Genomic DNA, 18,414 nt, shown 5'->3' on the forward strand with positions numbered 1-18,414 from the left:
TCTGGAGAAATGTTGTCCACAGCAATGTTTGCATCTGCTCCTGACTTCCAGGGCTCCCCCTGAACCCCGAGCAAGGCCAAGCACGGCCAGATGTGCGGAGCGGCCCCTGTTCCATGGGTCCTGCCGAGCCTGGGCCTTTCTGTCTCACCATCTGCCAGGTTGGGAAGTGGAGGGCTGCTGAGAAGCTTCTCCTGTTCTCACCGTGGCCATCGCTCCTGGTGTCCGCGGCTGGGCTTTTCCTGTAGCGCCCGTGAACTTTGCCACCACCAATACCCTGCCCTCCGCCGCACGCACACACACACACACACACACACACACGCACGCACACACACACACACGCACACACACACACACGCACGCACACACACACACACACTGCCAGTCAAAATCCCAAAGCTTGCCCTTTTAAAAAATATATATATTTTTTATTGATTTCAGAGAGGAAGGGTGAGGGAGAGAGATCTGGAAACATCGATGATGAGAGAGAATCATTGATCAGCTGCCTCCTGCATGCCCCCTACTGGGGACTGAGCCTGCAACCCAGGCATCAACCCAGGCCCGGAAACAAACCCGGGACCCTTCAGTCCGCAGGCCCGACGCTCTATCCACTGAGCCAAACCAGCTAGGGCCCGAAGCTTGCCTTTTTAATTAATGAAGTGATCCACGGAGCATTTCAAAGAATTAACAGGCAGGGGGGATGGGGGGGACTTTGAAAAAATGAGGGAAAGCTTGGCCTCCAGGTATTAAATTCTACTAACATTAAACCATTCAACCTGGTATTGGCATAATTTGGTAAAGTTAAAGTTACAGATATTGGAAAGCAAAAGGTTCTAGAATAGATTCCCCTCCCCCCCCCCCCGCGCCCCCAATTTGGAGGAAACACTTTACCTTTCTCAAGGTAAGACAATGGGAGAAAATGAAAGGGAAGAGGGAGATGGCAGATAGATGGTTTCATATCCGTTGAGCATATACTGTTACGTTAATATATAAGTAAGTGGAAGTGAGACACCAGCACAGATGGTGATGCTCTTGGCACGCCCAGGGCTCAATTCATGCACAGTCCTCAGGGTCTGAGGAGCTCTAACAAACACGGGACCCTATGCCCCACACGGGACCCAGAGCAGAGGGTGTGGGCAAACTTTCCCAACAGAAGACATCCCAGCGATGAAAACAGACTTAAGTTCTGACGAGTCACACCCACAGTCAAGAGTGAGTGCCGCATCAGCAGGCATCCCTGGGCCGGCGGCCGCCGGGGTGACAAGGACCTGCCTGGGTCCTTCCCGGGAGCTGCTCAGCAGTTAAAACGGAGCCGGCACTTCCCCTTGGTTTGCGACAAGAATGCAAATGAGTGGCTCGAAAAACCTCAGTCTTGGTGGCCTCGTTGTTGTGACATCCAGACCAACAGACTGATTTTTGAAGACGACTTCTCAGCCCAGGGCAAGGACAGGAAGCTTGGCGACCATTCTGAACCCTTGGTCCAGTGGCTTCTGCGGGGGCTACGGAGAGACCGCAAAGCACCCGGGAGCCTGGCAGGTGGCGGGGTCCAGCTGACCACCCGCAGGGCGACCCTCTGGTCAGCACCACTAACTCCGAGATCTCCCACACAGAGACAGCAGGACCCGGCCCGGGTGTCCAGAAGTGGGCGCAGAGAGGGTGGCAGCTGAGCCAGAGACAGTGGGGGTGCTGAGGGCTCTCAGGAGCAGGACAGCAGGTGCCTGTCCAAGGGGGGCACCTCCAGCTCGCCCAGTTGGATGGGGAGGGTGCCCTGGTGGGGCCTGGCAGGGCAGCACCTAAGAGCTGTGCTGGAGGGGCTGGCCTAGCTGCCCATCAAGCACACGGCCCCCTCGGGGAAGTCCAGTGCAGAGGTGTCCGCTGCTCGGAGACGCCGCCAGGCCCTCGCCACTGACCTTCTGGAGGTCTGAGTGTGTGCGGTGGGCAGGGGTGAAGGGAGGAGGGCGGCAGGGCTGAGCAAGCATTCTCATCAGATCCCTGCCCCGGGCTGGCCGGGAGGCGGGAGTGGCTGTGACTTAATGTGATAAGAGACTTCAGTGGCTGACAGCTCTGTCTCCTGACTGTCTGGGGGTTCGCCTGCCACAGTGACAAACTGGGTGAAAGAAGAGTCACCACGTCTGTAAATAAATGCGCTGGTCTCCCTTCGGGGTTTTCTCCGCATCTTAATTGCTCCGCCTTCCTGCCCGGCTGCTGACGTCTGTCTGCCGTCCACGGCTGCCTGGAGCCTGGTCACACCCCAGCTCAGCATTCACCAGCCCCTGGAACCTGGGACAAATCGTCTCACCGATCCGTGCCTCAGTTTCCCCAGCCATAGAGCCAGCTGTTAACATGGCCTCTGGAACCCGCTTTCCAGCTGGGTGGCCGCTCTCCACGACTCCCTGGTTTCTCCCTCCGCTGCTCTGCGGCCCTCCCTCCTCTCCCAGAGCCGCTGAGCTGGCAGGGAAGGTCCGCCCGGCGGCTTGCCACTCGGGGATGCTCTCTCCACCTCTCTTTGCACAGAAAGCAGGCCAGCGTTGTCAGCTGCGCCTGGGAGGGGGGCCTGGTGGCCAACCCAGGTCCACTCCCTTTCCTGCCCGTGCTGTTGCCATGGTTACAGATGCAGCAACCCAGGGGCTCTGATGCAGCATCCCAGGCTGGACTGTGAATCCGGCTGCCCTGCCTCCTCCCGCGCCGGCCCCTCCTCGGTCTGGGGTCTGGGGCTGAACCGAGGACTCGCCTCCTGTGTTGGTGACGTTCCAAGGCTCGTGTTTCCCGAGTGAGAACTCCCAGGCCCAGACGTCAGAGAGCGGATTCCAGCCCAGCTCTGCCCCAAACAAACCGCCTCCTGGCTGGCCGTCCCCTCCAGTCCTCACAGCCTCGGGTTGGAATGGAAATGTTCTCTATCGTGCCAGCCACCGTGAGCACCAGCCCCGGGTGGGCTGTCCAGGGACTTCATGGCTGCTGCCCCCTCCCCAATGGCCGGCCGGCCCGGGGCCACCCTGAGGCCTGAGAGCGGCTGCTGACCTTGCTGTGTCCCACAGGGTGTGCGTTTGGCCTCACGCCATGGGCTCGCAGGCCTGGCTCCGCTGCCTGGTCAGGTCTGCAGTTAGGGGCAGGGCGGGGGCCGCAGAGGTGCAGACAACAGAATCCACTCCAGCCGATTTAAGCACAAGGAGGTTTATTGAGGGCTCAGCGAGGGGGGAGGACGGTGGAATCAGACTTTAGACGGAACTTCCAGGAGAACTCCCAGCGCCACTCCAGGCTGCTGCCATGGCCGGGAGCTGCCTTGAGTCCAGAACATTCCACCTCCCACAGCCTGTGCCAGCAGCCCTGCCTCCCCAGGTAACTCAGTCCAGGATCAAAGTCCCTGCAAACGCTTCTGTTGAGGACCCTCTGCAGGAGAGCCAGTCAGCAGGCAGGGCCGGTGCCCAGCGCCCATGCGGGTGCCCTGGGGCCTCTGCTCACTACACCCCTCTACCCCATGAGGAACCCCAAAGTTGTCTGGCCTGGACCCCCAGGCCCTGTGAAGAGCCTGTTACCTGGATGGCAAAGAGAGCCATGGAATGGACCAGCGGAGGCAGCCCTTTTTCCATGTCACCACCATTGTCAACACTGGTCCCCTGGACAGGGCCAGCCTGACCCTGGCCTCTACAGATGTAAGATGGGGTCAAACACTGGACTCAATGGTGTGGGGTGGGGAAGGCTGTGCCAGTCAAGGGCCTGGAGGGCACCCAGGGGCCCATACTCAATATGGCAGCAAAGAATGTGGGGGTGCAAGCAGGGCATCATCCTAAGGGGTTCCTTGAGAGAGAGGAAGGAGGAGGGGAAGGGGGAGAAGAAAAGAGAAGAGGAGAGGGCTGTGCCCTGAAACCGGTCTCAGGCACCAGGGCTGGGAGCTCCAAGAGCAGGGAGGAGCTGGGGGCCTTGGAGTTGAGGTCCTGGGGGTCTTCCTGGAGGGAGGTGTCCTCCCCTGGGATACTCCATGAGGGGCGAGGAGCCCCAAAAGGCTGGAGGTGGGCAGCCCCTGACGGCTCTCAATGCGAGGGAGAGGGCCCTTGAGTGCTCCAGGTCCTCGCCCGCTTCTCGCCCACCTCCCCGTCCCCACAGGGTCCACACCAAGGGAAGGTGGCCTTGGGCTGGGGGCCAGCAAAGGGGCGGGGAGGGGGAAAGCCCACCTACTCTCCATGCACCCCCTGAAGAGCCACGTGTGGTGGCATCAGGCACTGGCTGATTTGGGGGTAAGAGCAAATGGAGTCCCTAGAAGCAAGGAGGGGCCCCCCAAAGTGCTGAGGCTGGTGGCACCCACAGAGGCCTTGCAGGACCCTGACACTCCCTTCTACCCCTGGGCCTGTGCTGCTCTCTTCCCCTGACCCCGGGGTCACAGCCATCAGGGAGGCCCACAGGAGGTGAGCTCCTTGTGGGGTGGGACCCTGTCCCTACCAGTGCACATGGGATGGGGGGGGAGGGGACCCAAATCACCCAAGGAGGCTGTGTCCTGCCGGGCAGCCCGCAGCGGAGCCTACCTGCTCCACACAGCCTTTGTCACACACGTGGACAGACTTCGTGGTTTCCGTTGTCACTGGAAAGGTGGGCAGGGCTGTGGGCTGGCAGCCTGTGGAGCAGCAGGTGGGCATCGATGGCCGAGTCAGCCCTGCCTCCCACGGCCACTCTGGACAGTGAGCCCCTCTCTTTACCCTGCACGTGCTGTGCACGCCCACGCCCCCACCCCCACCCCGTGAGCACGGGCGCAGCGCCTTAGGGTGTGGGAGGCATTGGGAACCTCTTGGCGGGTCCTTGTTTATGCAACGTGACTGAGAAGTCACAGCCGCATTCGGACGAGCCTTTCGGGTCTCTGTGCAGCGGCTGTGTCTCCGGATCAGCGATCAGCGTGTAAATGCGACCCCACATTCATTTCCCACGTCAAGTCACTCGGAACTTTCCTAGTACCAACCACCCACCATCGTTCACTCCTGAGCTTCTGCTTGATGAGGCTCCTGTCCTTTACACATTCAGTTCCTAGCAATTTATCCCTATTTGCTCCCTCCCCCCAAAAAATATTCAAAGTCGTGTAAAATATAAACACTCATACAAAAGACAGTAACAGAAAACTGGGAAGATGAATCAGTCATACCGGTGGAGGTAACGTCTGCCCTGGACGTGTAGCTATAGTATAAGAAAATGGAGCACTCAGTGAGCTCTGAGAGTCCTGGCAGCAAAGGTGGAGAGAGAGAGAGAAAGAGGGAGGGGGGGGGGGGAGGGAGGGAGAGAGAGAGAACGAACGAACTTGTTGGAGAAAAGGAGGAGTCCCGTCGATTGGCCTTGAAACATCACTCATCGGTCCTGTCCTTTGAAAGGAGCTGCTTTAGATGTTGGTGAGTAGAAAAGCAAGGCACGGCGGCGACCATGATGACCGGCCTTCCCACGAGCCAGGCAGACCGCGTGGGACTCGGGCCGAGCTTGTCCTCAGGTTCCTCTCTGTGGTGTTTCAGTTTCAGGTTTTGGGGTTTTCCCCCTCTCGCCGGACTGAAATTTGGGTCCAAGTGTTATTCCTCACAATCATTTGAGAATAAACACGGTTGTTCACTCCCTTCCCTCTCCTGGCCTCTCCTACTTGGCTCCGGACAGATTCTGTGGTCCAATGTGTTCAGGAACTACTAGGGGAGCAGAGGCGAGTCCGTTCCGCAGTGTGGGGTCACCTGTGCCTTCGACGGGTGAATCTGCACCCCAAACTCCACCGGGGATATCCGTAGTCATGGACACAAGCCCCTCCTTCTCTGAATGCGTTCGCTCCCACGGTGCCACACAGGAGACGCATGCGAGTAGAAGGGACATCTTAGAGGCAGCCTGGTTTTAAGTCCCGACTGGATCGTTTCCTGTGACATCACAGGCAAGTTCTCTAAGCTTTCGTTTCTTCCTCCCTCAGCGGGTCTGATAGAGTCTCCTGGCTCGAAGGGCACTGCGGTGACTCAGTGCAATTGGAGGAAGTGTTTGATCAGAGTGTGCACTGCACAGAAGCAGCTGTGACTCCCACCTGGCCGGGGGGGACACCAGGAGGGGGAGTCAGTCACCACCTGCCACAGAGTGATGGCCCTCAGCGGGCACTAGGATGCAGGGCTGAGGGGGTCCTTGGACACGGGGGTGCTGGGCAGGGATTTCAGGTACTCCAGGTGCCTCCTGGCATCCTCCTGGTTCTGACGCACATAGTACACGACGTAGGTGATCACCATGGCGAACCAGCCGAACATGGTGACCAGCATGGCCACGTCGGTGGTCTTGTGGTGGGTGCTGCAGAAGCTGACGCCGGCGTCCAGGGCCTGGATCAGCGGCTTCCCCACGTACTCCTCCTGCACGGAGGTGTGGCAGGCGATCTCGTCCACCGAGTCGGGGTCCAGCTTCAGCTCCCACAGGGCCTCCTGCAGGGCACACTCACAGTGCAGGGGGTTGTGGGACAGGCGGATCTTGGCGCTGAGCTTGCCCAGGGCGTCCTTGGGGATCCTGCGGATGCGATTGTGAGACAGGTCCAGCAGCCGCAGGCCGCCGGCCAGGCCCGAGAAGGCAGCAGGGCCGATGGTCTCGATGGCGTTCTGGGACAGGTCCAGCTCTCTCAGCTGGCTCAGGTGCTGGAAGGCTCCGTTGGGGACGCGGGCGATCTTGTTGGCGTCGAGCTTCAGGAACACGGTGTTGGCGGGGATGTCCTTGGGGATCTCCTGCAGGCCGCTCGCACTACAGTGGACGGCCACGGCCCCATCGTGGTCGGGGCACTGGCAGCTCTGCGGGCACGAGGTGCCCAGGCGAAGGCAGAAGAGGAGGAGGAGGCAAGAGCCTCCCATGGGGGCCGGCACGGACGAGAGGCTCTGCTTGCCCGTGGGGCCCATCCTGACCGCACCTAGGGGCAGACGGCGTGCTCCTCTGGCCCAGGGCTGTGGGCCTACATCCTTCCCTGCTTCCCTGGACGCTGCTTCCGATAGGGACATAAACTCTTGTCCTCGCCTGCCAGGAAAACGTGAAACAGAGGAGCAATGGGCATTGTCCACGGGGTTCAGCCGGCACCCAGGCACACCTTGACTTTGAGGAGATACCACAGGCAAATTGAAGCCTCTGACAGTGGGGGTCTCTCTAACTTATTTCTGGGGACTCCCAATGCCATCAGAAGAGCAAGAGCAGGCTCTACTGACCCCTGGTTGGGGGGAGGCACCCTCAACATGGTGGGACAGCCCTGCCACCTAAGCTGGACACACCCTCTAGACACCCAGGGACCAGGGGCCTGGACAGCGCTGGGTGATGGCAGCCTGGCGTCCACCCTCTCCCAGCCCCTCAGGGTGGGAACCGGAAAGACTGAATGCAGAGTCCGAACCAACCCACAACCACCGGGAACCAGCGGCTCATCACTCCCGGCCAGGCTCTTGCAGAAGCTTAGCACTTTGTTGTGACAACCCTTAAAAATTATAATGGATAAAGCTCTTCTCTGCCCGCCCTAACAGGAACAGCCACCGGCACCTGCCCTGGGGTGGGAGCCTTTTATTTCCATTATGCTTGGGAAGGAAGGAAGAGGAGAACAGAGAAAAGACAAGCCCTGGGCGCGCGCTGCGCTGGGGCGTGGAGTGGCGGGGCCGCGCGGGGCCTGGGCTGGAGGGGCTCGGACCCCGGGACTCCGAGACCCCCCGAGATCCCCAGGACCCGGGGAACCAAGGGCGGGTAATAGACAGGGACGCGGTGTCCACACTTTCGGGAGGGGCGGGGGCTTTACCTGCGCGGCCGCGAACGGAGGCTGCTCTGCGCGAGGATCTCCGTGGCTCGAGCCCGACCCGGCGCCACACCCTGGCGCGGCGGGGACCCCGAGGCCGGCACCGAGGGCTGCCGGGGCTCTGCCTGCACTTCGCGGGCGGGGCCTGGGGGCGGGGCCTCGGCGAGGCGGGGCAGGGCGGGGCCAGGACGACGCGGGAGCCTGGTCGAGGGCGGAGCCTGGGGCGGGACTAGAGGGCTAGGGGGGCAGGGCCCTGGGCGTGGCCTGTGGGAAAGCGTGGGGCGGGGCTGGATCTTTTGAGTGGGTGTGTCTCAGGGACTGTGGGCGGGGCCTACGGGCTGGGCGGGCCCGTAAGCACACAGAGCCCCGCCCCTCCCGGGTCCACCCAGCTGCGCGCCGTGAGGAGTGGGGGCGCGAGTCCCCTCTTGGCGCTGACACCTGCACGCAAGCGGCCTGAAGACCCTCGGATCCGCGCCAAGCCCTTGCGGTGAGTCCCTCTTGGGGTGCGTCCCTCGGCCCAGAAGCTGGGGAGTGCGGTTAGGTCTCCACCCACCCGCGTCCCCTCCTGCCCAGGACTCTCACTGCACCCCCACCTTCTGTGTATTAGGGTCCGTGCACGGGGGCCTGGAGAAGGACGGGGACTGTGTAAGCCGGGGCATTTAAAAGCGGCTTTATTGTGGTGTGGTTGGTATACAAGAAACCGCACATCTAAATTTGGTAAGTTTTGACATTTGTATACACTCGTGAAACCATCACCATAATCCACGCAGTACACACTCCAGTCCCACCCTTGGTACTCCCTCCCCTCCTTACCCCCGTCCCAGGCAAGCGCTGATCTGCCCCTCGCTGCGGATTAAGTGGGCATTTCTTATCATTTATGCACATGGAATCACAGGTATGTGCTTTTTCGGGCTAGTTTCTTTCCCTCAGCAGGATTATGTGTTTATCAAGTTGTTCCTTTTAGGGCTGACTAGTCATTCATCCTAGGAATGTTCCAGTTCCGTGTCTGTTTGCCTGTTCCTGGACATTTGGGTTGTTTCCATTCGTTGCCTGTTACAAATAAAGTGATACAAACATCGTGTCCTACCGGTGTTTGGACCAATACTCGTTTCTCTTGGGTAAATATCTGGGAGTGGGATGGCTGGGTCACAGGTAGCTGTAAGTTTAATGTGAAAGAAACTGACCGGATGATTGTACACGTTTACGTTCCTGCCCATAGTGTGTGCTCACACCCTCGCCAGCACTTGGCATGTCAGCCTTCTTAATTTCAGACACTCTACTAGGTGTGTACTGGAATCTCATTGTGGTTGGAATTTGTACTTCTCCAGCGACTAATGATGGTGAGCATCTTTCATCTGTCTTTTGTTTTGTTTTGTTTTGTTTTTGCCATCTATTTTCTTCAGTGAAGTGCTCTGTTCAGATCTTTTACCCACCTCTAAATGAGTTGTTTTCTTATTTTGAGTTTTGAGAATTCGTTATATATTCTGGATACAAGTCCCTTATCAGATATGTGATTTGTAAATATTTTCTGTGAGTCTGTGGCTTGTCTTTTCATTCTCTTAAGAGCTTTTCAAAGAGAAGGTTTTCATTATTATGAAGTCCAATTTATCAATTTTTCTTATATGGATGGTGCTTTTGGTGTCATATGTAAGAAATCTTTGCCTAACTCAGCGTCACAAGGGTTTTTATAGTGTAAGTTTTGCCTTTGGTTTTAATATCCAACTTGAATTAATTTTGATACATGGTGTGAAATTTGAGACCAAGTTTATTTTTGTGTGTGTGCATATGGATATTCAGTGTTCCAGAACTGTTGAAAAATTATTATTTCTCTACTGGATTACTTTTGTACTTTTGTTGAAAATCAGTGATCCGTATCTGTGTGAGTCTATTTCTGTACACTCTGTGTTCATTTGGTCTATTTGCCTATTTTATGCAAATGTTCCAAGCTGTCTTCATAGCTGGATCTTTATAATAATTCTTGAAATCAGGAAATATAAATTTTCCAACTTTGTTCTTTTGTAAAATTTTTTTGGTCATCCAAGATATATTTCCTTATTTTCCCAACTTCTACTAAAAAAAAGCCTAGTAGGATTTTGTTTGGGATTGCATTGACTCTATAGATCAGTTTGAGAGAACTAACATCTTGACAACATTAAGTCTCCAATCCATGAACATGGTATATCCTTTCATTTATTTAGAGCTTCTTTTATTTCTTTCATCTTGGTTTTATAGTTTCTGGTTACAGACCTTGCACATCTTTTGTCAGATTTATCTCTGAGTATTTATTGTTAATGGCATTTTTGTTTCAATTTCTGGTTTTTAATTACTAATATGTAGAAACAAAATTGATTTTTGTATTCTGATCTTAACTTTGCTAAACTCATTTATTAGTTCTAGGAACTTTTAAATAAACACTTCAGGATTTTCTACATATGCAATCATCTTCTCTGTAAATAAAAAGATTATGAGTTCTTTCTCTTTGAGAATATCCATGTATTTAAAATACATCAGTTTGGATGTGTTTTAAATTCCTTTTCATGCCCAATTGCACTGGCTTGAGACTCTAGTTTAATACTGACCAGAAGTAAGAGGAGATCTCCTTGTTCCTGATATCAGGGGGAAAGGAAAGCATTGAGTCTTTAAAAACAATGTTGGCTGCAGGTTTCTTGTGGCTATCCTTGTCCGTGTGAGGAAGTGTCCTTCTATTACTAGTTTGCTGAGAGTTTCTATCAGAAGTGGTTGTTGGACTTTGTGAAATGTTTTCTGCATTTATTGAAAATCTTTTTTTTTTTATTCTGTTAATATTATGGATTATACTGGTTGATTTTCAAGTGTCAAGTCAACCTTGTGTCGTTGGGATAAATCACAAGAAATCTTTGCCTACCTCAGATTCACGTGGTGAGTATCATTTTATATGTTGTTAAACTATTCAGTAGAGATGGAACTTCTGAGGTTATTTTTTCCTTGATTGAATGTTGATAGTTTGTATTTCTTAAGGAATCGTCCATTTATCTAAATTGTTGAATTTATCATCATGAAGTTGTTCATAATATTCTGTTATTAATCTTTCCATGTACAGTGATGGCACCTTTCTCATTCACTTGTGTCTTCACGCTTTCCTTTTACTCATCAGTCAGGAGAGAAATTGGTCAGTTTTATGGATATTCTCAAAGAACCAGTTTTTTGTTGCATTGGTTGCTCTATTGTTTCCCTTTTTTATTGACTTTATCCACTATGATCTGTATGCTTTCTTTTGCTAACATTGGGTTTAAGTTTCTCTTCTTTTTCTGGTTTCTTAAGGCGGAAGCTTGGTCACTAATTTGAGGCCTTCTTCTTTAATACAGGCTATAAATTTCCCTCAGAGTCCTGTTTTCTATGCACCCCCAAAATTTTGATACGTTGTATTTTCGTTGTTTTTTTTTTTTTTATTGATTTCAGAGAGGGAGAGGGAGAGACAGATAGAAACATCAATGATAAGAGAGAATCATTGATTGGCTGCCTCCTGCACACTCCCCACTAAGGATCTAACCCGCAACCTGGGCATGTGCCCTTGGCTGGAATCGAACCCAGGACCCTTCAGTCCGCAGGCCAACACTCTATTCACTGAGCCAAACCAGCTAGGGCGATATGTTGTATTTTCATATTCATTGGGTTAAAAATATTTTCTAATTTGCCTTTTGATTTCTTTTCTTTTTGTGATCCACGGATTTAGAAGTGTGTTATTTTGTTTTCAGACATGTGGGTATTTTCCAGAGATCTTTCTGTTTTTTACTTATTAATTTAAATTTATTGTTGTTGGAGAACATACTCTGTATGTTTTGAACCCTTTTACATTTGTTGAGACTGATTTTATGGCCCAGAATAGGGCCTTTGTTAATCATTGTTATGTGTGCACTTAAACGTGAGTTCTATTGTTGCTCAGTAGAATGTTGATGAGGTCACGTCTGCTGATGGTATGATATTCACCTCTATATTATGACTGACTTTCTGCCCACTTGCTCTATTCATATTGAGAATGGGTGTTGCAGTCTCCGACTCTGATTGTAGATTAATCCTTTTCTCCTTGCAGTTCTGTGTTTGTTTTGCTTTATGCATTTGGAAGCCTATATTCAGATTATGTCCTCCTGATTAAGTGGTCACCTTATCATTGTAAAATGGCCCTTCTTACCCCCAGATTCTTTGTCCTGAACGCTGTTCTGTCTGACTCTAACAGCCACCCCGGCCGTCTTTTCATTAGGTTAGCATGGGCTACCTGTTTCCATGGTACTTTTAACCTCGAGCGTCTGATACTTAGCTTCCTTCGGGATTGCCATAGCGTTCAAGTATCTTTTTAAATATATTTGTTAACTACAAAGGTGAGAATAACAACCCTCCAGCGGAGAAGCCACCTGAGTCTGTGACCAAGGTTAAATCGTCAGTAAGAAGACAGCCAGCCATCATGTAGCCTCTGATGCGATGGACTGAGAAAGACTCCGCATCACTTTTGTGGTGTTCTTGCCCCAGATGCACAGTCTGCAGTCGTGAGAACACTCCAGACGCACATTGAAAGACGGCTACAAAGGACGGATGAGTATGCTCCAAAAATGAAGGAAGCGGTCGTAAGACAAGAAAGGCCTGAGTCACTGTTCCGGACTGGAAAAGACGAAGGGGAAAGAGCTAAGTGCAGTGTGGGGCCTCGAATAGACAGGACGTTCGTGGAAAAACGAGTGACACTAAGGCCGGTCGTTCCGGGTCGCGCTTTCCCACGGATGACGTCCTGCTTCAAAGCTCCTGTGAAGGGATAATTGGGGCAGTTGGGCGCCAGTCCGTCTGCCTCTTTCTTCCCCTTTGATCCCGTGTCCTCTTTTCCTGACTTCCCTTGGATTGAACATTTTTGGGTCCATTTTCTCTCCTTAGTTGTCTCCTGTCTGTAACGGTCGCTGTGTTGTTTCCTGCTTTGGGGGATAGCGTCCGGCATCACAGTCCCTCGCCAGGCCACCCTGGGCCACTCCATCAGTGAGAGCCCAGCAGCCGTGCCGCACCCCTGGGGGCTGTGCTGTGGTCGTACGGTTTATGTCCACATGTGCGGGAACCCCACAGACATTATTCTTTCTGCCTTACACAGCCAACGGCCTTTTAAAGAGATTAAAATACTGTCAGCCAGGAAGCTGTAGCCACCCGGCCAGACCCAGGCTGCAGGTATGTTATTTTCTGGGCAATTGAAGAGGTGCCAAAGGGAGCCCCCAAATTATGGAATATTTTTAATATTTAAACAAAGTATATGGTGACCACCAAGAGAAGGACAGTGTGAGTGGGAGGGGCCAGACACTCAGAGCTCACACTGTGTGCTTCTGTTTATGGGAAGCTCAAGAGCAGGCAACACTGCAGGGTGGTGGACCTCAGGATGGGGATGGGGTGGGGCTCCTGGGGTGGGTGTTATGTATCTGGATCTGGGTGCTGCTTGTTAACATAAAAAATCCACCAAGCGGATCACACTCACATGTGTGCAGTGACGAAGGCGGGCCGCTCACAGGGGAGTCCATGTGTGAATGACGTACACGTGGACGGGTGGATGGATCAGTCAGTCCCAGGTGCCCGTGTAAGGCTGTGTTGAGCCGTCTCCCGGCCCCTGGCTCTGTGGCCTCCTGACTAGTGATGATGTCAGAGGTCCACAGAGGCTCTGGCTGCCGGCCAGGCCCAGGCTGCAGGGCCCTGTGAGAGCCTAGCTCGCTGTTCATTCCAGGCCATGAGTCAGTGTTCCCAAACACACCAGCACCTTCCGATGCCATCCCGGCCACGTGCTCTGCCCACCGGGCCACCCTTCTTACTGTAATTGGACTCTGCGCTGATGATCTGGCCTATTTATCCACCCGGAATCCGGCATCGTGGCCCCAGGGAGCGAATGCAGCTCTGCGGCTGGTTAATTGCCTCCGCATCAGGGAGGCTGTTTTGCAGGGTGAGGTCTGAGTGCCGCTCTCGGGGGAGGAGGGAGGAGGAGCCGAGCGTGCGGCACCACCGGGGGGATGAAATCAGACAGATGAACAAACATCCGGGGAGGCCCAGACACTGCCCGCCCCACACAGACCGAACAGTGGCCTGGGGGGCCCTTCCTTGGGCCATGGCCAGTGTCCAGGGCTGTTCCGGCTGCTCCCCCTCCTGCCCTTCCACTGTGCCTGGCTCAGCCCTCTGCTACCCAGGCTCCACACTGTCCCCACCTGCCCATGGGGACCCTCAGACAGAAGCCCAGGCTGCTGGGCACCGCGAGGTCAGCCAACTCCCAGGCAGGGCCGGAGCAGCCAACTCAGAAGCAGGACAAGGCAGCTGGCCGAGAACCCACTTGTTGCATGGGAAGCAAAAAGCCAAGGCCAGGGACCCCACGCTGGCCAAGAACCTTTGTGGATGGATTGCCTTTGGCAAAACTGTCCCCACCAGCCTTGGCCACACTGACCTCCCACGACACTCAGAGAATTCCTAAACCTCCGAATTCCTGGCTCTTCCAGAATTCCTGGTTCTCTGCCTGCTCTTGAAAATCCAGACTGGAAAACCTAAAATAAGGCCAGCAATGGTTCCCCTTCCAGGCTTCCCAGGCACACAGGGCCTGAGCAGTCTCCCTGCCTGCACCAGCCCCCCGGAACTCCCCGCAGGGCCCTTCAGAACCAACTGCGCCCCGCCCCCCAGTCCTGGCTGCTGAGTTTCACTGCAGAGCAGAGGGCTGCCTTCACCTCCTCTAGTATCGCTCCCGGGGTGTCCAGGCCTGTCCCCTCTGCCAGCTCTCCCTGCACACACTCACACACTCACTCACACACACACTCAGACATACTCAGACACACACACACACACTCAGACACTCACACACACACACACTCACACACACATCCTCACACGCACTCATATACACACATACATACGCTCACACACACATATACATGTACTCACACACCCATTCATACACACACAAATACACATCCACATCTATACATGTACACATATACTCACACAGACACACACATCCACATCTATACACGTACACACACATACACTTACACACAGAAACACACACAGACACATCTACACACACATACACAAATATACACACACACACATACTCACGCACACACATCCACACGCACACATGCCCACAAACACGGGAGACGGCCACAGGAGAGGCCCTCGGGCCACGGGAAGCGTGGCCGTGGGTTGGTAGAGGTTTCGGTGGCCCAGACACGGCTCCTGACCACTGCACCTCTGGAACTTTATTTGCAGGAGGCACAGAAGAGCTGGCCGGGTGGCAGGGGGCGGCCGGGTGGCACGGGCAGCAGACTTAACGTCGGGTTTGACAACCTTCCTGGTCCTGATGCTCCTGACGGCTTATGCTGATGGTCTGTGACTCGCTGACACTAAACGGGGTGCCCCCATCCACACCCACACTCCATGGGCTCACAGCCAGGGACCCTCTGCGTCTCTGGAGCAGGCCTGCACTCACAGGCCTCCTGCCCCTGCTCAGCCCTGACGGTGGCCCGGGCTGTAAACTGGGGTTCCCACAGGGCCTGCCCCAGGCCAGGCGAGGGTCTGAGTCTGGCCACGGTGGAGGCCATCTTGGAGGCATGGGCCTGAGGAGGAGGCCACACGGGAACCCCAACGCTCCAGGGGACACAGGCCTTGGACCGATGTACCTCTGGCAGGGGGTGCGCTGTGCATGACAGCGTTACCAGGGGAGACTCGACTCGGGCCAAAGGCCAAGGCTGTCAGGAGGCTCCAGCCCCTCAACCGGCTGCCTGCCGGCTCAGGAGAGGCAGTGATGGCTGGCGGGGTCCCCGTGGCCACCACAATCCTAAGGAAACGCCATGTGACCGGGCCAGCCTGTCCCCGGCCTTGGCTCCCTTCTCAGAGCGCCTTGCCAGTTCACGAACTCGTCCGGTGGGGGACTCCAGTTGGCTGAGGGGTGGCAGGTTCCCAAACCCCATCACGCTGCACTCCTGGTCTCCCCGAGGTCCACAGCTGCATCCCAATCTCCGAGGGGCTGGGGACAGACTGGCCCTGCTGAGCCCTCGGGTCAGTAGTAGGCCCCGAACAGGGTGGCCACCTTCTGCAGGATGGCCTTGTGGTTGGCATACAGCGAGATGCGCTTGTCCACGACCTGCCATCGGACGGACATCCCGGGGTCGCAGGCGTGCAGGTGCTGCAAGGAAAGGCACATCCTGACCCCGGAGTTGCCGCCAGCACCCAGCACCCCAAATGTTGCTCTGACCCCCATCTCTGGGCCTCAACTGGGCTTTTATCACACGGGAGCAAAAACACCCACTTCAGAAGCAGCTCAGAAAATGCCTGCGGAGCCCGAAAGCCCTCGGGCGAGAACAGGGCAGGCTCCTTGCTCAGAGGTTCTATCCTGCCGATGACGGCCTGGGTTTGCTCCCTGGGACCTCGTGGTCCCAGGTCTGGATTAGGGACGTGTCGGACTGAGCTAAATTCAGGCGACAGTATCCCCATAAAGGTGTATAAACCAGCCGCCCCCAATGCAAGCCTGGGGGCTCCTGGAGGACCCCATCTCAGGGTCCCCAGCAGCTCTGGCCCTGGCCCAGGAGCCAGCCCATCAGATTCCTCCCTACAAGCCCTGCACCCTCCCCTCCTGGGAGCCTGCAGCCCAAGCCCCATACAGAGTTCAGCCTCTTCAGTTCCACGTCACTCTGGTCTGGGAAGTGCACACTGACGGCCACTGTCTCGATCCAGGCGTTGTCCGTGTTCCGAGGGTCGTCCACGTAGCCTTTGTACACCTAGAGAGCAGCGCAGGGTGAGCCAGATCCCCCAACCGACCCTGAGCCTGCCGGCTTCCTCCAGAGCAAGGGCCTCCCCGTCCCAAGCTTGGCGGACCCTGGGACACTCTGAGCGCAGCTGCATGGCATCCAGGCCCCTGGCCTGGCCCTCCCCTTGCCTGCCCAGCTCCTGCCACCCCAGCCTTCAGCCTTGACCAGCACCCTGAGGCAGCCCACAGGCTCACGCATGTCCCTCCTGGCCTCTGGCCTGCCATCCGGGTCCACCCGGACTGTCCACGGAGGGTTAAAAATGACAGTGGGCCTTGAAAACATTACAGTGAACCAGACGCCAGAGACCACATGCTGTGTGCTCCACGGAATATAAATGTCCCGAACAGGCAAACCCAGAGACAGAAGACAGATGAGGCGGCCAGGGGCTGGGGGAGGGAAGGAAGTGACCGCAGATGGGGTGCGGGGGCTCTTTTTGGGGTGATGGAAATGTTTCGAATTAGAGGTGATGGTTGCACAGCACTGTCGATGTACTAGATGCCACCGAACGGTCTGCTTTAAATGGTTAATTTTATGCTGTTTGGATATCACCTGGATAAACTGACTATTTTTACAAAGTAAGGAAACGGGAGACGGCAGTGTCCCAGAGGTAAAAGCATGGGACAGGGACGAACCATAAGGACCAGCTGGTGCAGGTCAGAGCCGTAAGTACCAGCAATCGCCTGTTTCATCCCGACATGCGTAGAAACAGGACCGGTGACCACTTAGATGCCACCTAGAGGACTGTTTAAGCAAATCATGGCACAAAATACATAAAGTCTGCAGGACATTATATAGTCGTGAAAAACAAACCTTGCAAATATGAACCCAGAAATATGACCATCACCGATTACGTGAAAAAGCAAGGTGCAGAGAACGAGGCCAGCGGCCGTTCTTATTGAAGAAGTATGTGTGTGCTCCCGTGTGGACAGAAAGCGGCAGACAGAGCCCACCCGGTGACCCTCGAAGCCACCTCTACCCTCACACGCCCAGGGGCCACCGGGGGCATGAGAAGCAAACAGGTGTCCGTGCCCGGTGGCACCTGGGCACGTGCGGGTAGATGGCTTTGATGTTCAGCGTGGACCGGGCTGCATTTTTGATGCTGTAGCAAACACATGTTGCTTTTGTAATTAAGAAAGGATTCAGCCCTAGCCAGTTTGACTCAGTGGCTAGAGCGTCAGCCTGTGGACTAACGGGTCCCAGGTTCGATTCCGGTCAAGGGCACATGCCTGGGTTGTGGGCTCGATCCCCAGTAGGGGGCGTGCAGGAGGCAGCCGGTCAATGATTCTCTCCCATCATTGATGTTTCTCTCGCTCTCTCTTCCCCTCTCCCTTCCTCTCTGAAACCAATAAAAATACATTTAAAAATAAAAAGAAATGATTCAATAAGGCAAACAGGCCTGACGTGTGTGAGAACTCAGCTGCACGTTCCCGACGGGGCTTGGCGAGCATCCCCAGCCCTTCTGCCCTGGGAGGCACCAGTGCTGAGGGGCCCCTGGGAGCCCGCTGTGCACAGGGCCAGGGTGAGTGGGAAGGAGAGGCCGAGCCCCATCAATTTAGAGAAGAAATGGGGACAGAGAGGGGAGGCGAGGGGCCCCCCAGCCACGGCCCGGCCCCTGGTCCCAGCTCCTTCCTCCAGGAGCGTGGAGATGGGGGCCGGAGCAGGCTCCCTGTCCCCTGCTCATCCTGCAGCCTCAGCACCAGCGCCCCGCGGGGCCCGGGACACACAGGCCACCTACCTCCGTGCCCTGCAGCAGCAGGTTCTCGAAGGAAGGCCAGAACTCTCTCTGGAGGACCTGCTTCAGCTTCCGGGGCAGCGTCTCTCCGGGTTCCCGGGAGCCCTGAGCAGAGAGGGAGGCAAGGCTCGTCCGCAAGGCCATCCGGGGACCCACCTCCACTGGCC

The 18,414-nt window shown here is 55.3% G+C and overlaps 2 protein-coding genes and 1 long non-coding RNA gene across 9 annotated transcripts in view; 1 reads left to right on the forward strand and 2 right to left on the reverse strand.

Annotated features, from left to right (window-relative positions):
- Window positions 1-3,152: 3,152 nt before the first annotated feature.
- LRRC3 (leucine rich repeat containing 3) lies at window positions 3,153-7,871 on the reverse strand. The gene is made up of 2 exons (XM_036352345.1): window positions 7,739-7,871; window positions 3,153-6,981 (listed from the first exon to the last, which is right to left on the reverse strand). The coding sequence occupies exon 2, from the start codon at window positions 6,963-6,965 to the stop codon at window positions 6,093-6,095; it is 873 nt and encodes a 290-aa protein (XP_036208238.1). The 5' UTR covers window positions 6,966-6,981; window positions 7,739-7,871; the 3' UTR covers window positions 3,153-6,092.
- Window positions 7,872-8,109: 238 nt separating this feature from the next.
- LOC118677456 lies at window positions 8,110-12,622 on the forward strand. Of its 5 annotated transcripts, none has more exons than XR_004974398.1 (5): window positions 8,110-8,222; window positions 8,343-8,452; window positions 8,723-8,853; window positions 10,568-10,633; window positions 12,091-12,622. It is a non-coding gene; the product is annotated as an uncharacterized LOC118677456 (long non-coding RNA). The 5 variants fall into 5 exon arrangements; XR_004974400.1 differs by having other exon boundaries at window positions 8,734-8,853; XR_004974396.1 differs by having other exon boundaries at window positions 8,343-8,853.
- Window positions 12,623-14,778: 2,156 nt separating this feature from the next.
- Window positions 14,779-18,414, reverse strand: part of TRPM2 (transient receptor potential cation channel subfamily M member 2) — a 47,652-nt gene continuing 44,016 nt past the window's right edge. For 2 of the 3 annotated variants that reach the window (XM_036351865.1, XM_036351864.1), the window contains exons 31-33: window positions 18,251-18,352; window positions 16,369-16,485; window positions 14,780-15,893 (exon numbers count right to left, since the gene is read on the reverse strand). In XM_036351865.1, coding sequence (XP_036207758.1) covers window positions 15,768-15,893; window positions 16,369-16,485; window positions 18,251-18,352 — 345 coding nt within the window. In that variant the 3' untranslated portion in view covers window positions 14,780-15,767. Of the gene's footprint in view, window positions 15,894-16,368; window positions 16,486-18,250; window positions 18,353-18,414 lie in introns of all 3 variants that reach the window. The other variant, XM_036351867.1, reaches the window with a different exon arrangement.

This window comes from Myotis myotis, unplaced genomic scaffold (genome assembly GCF_014108235.1).
Source record: "Myotis myotis isolate mMyoMyo1 unplaced genomic scaffold, mMyoMyo1.p scaffold_m19_p_2, whole genome shotgun sequence".
Lineage (NCBI taxonomy): Eukaryota > Metazoa > Chordata > Mammalia > Chiroptera > Vespertilionidae > Myotis > Myotis myotis.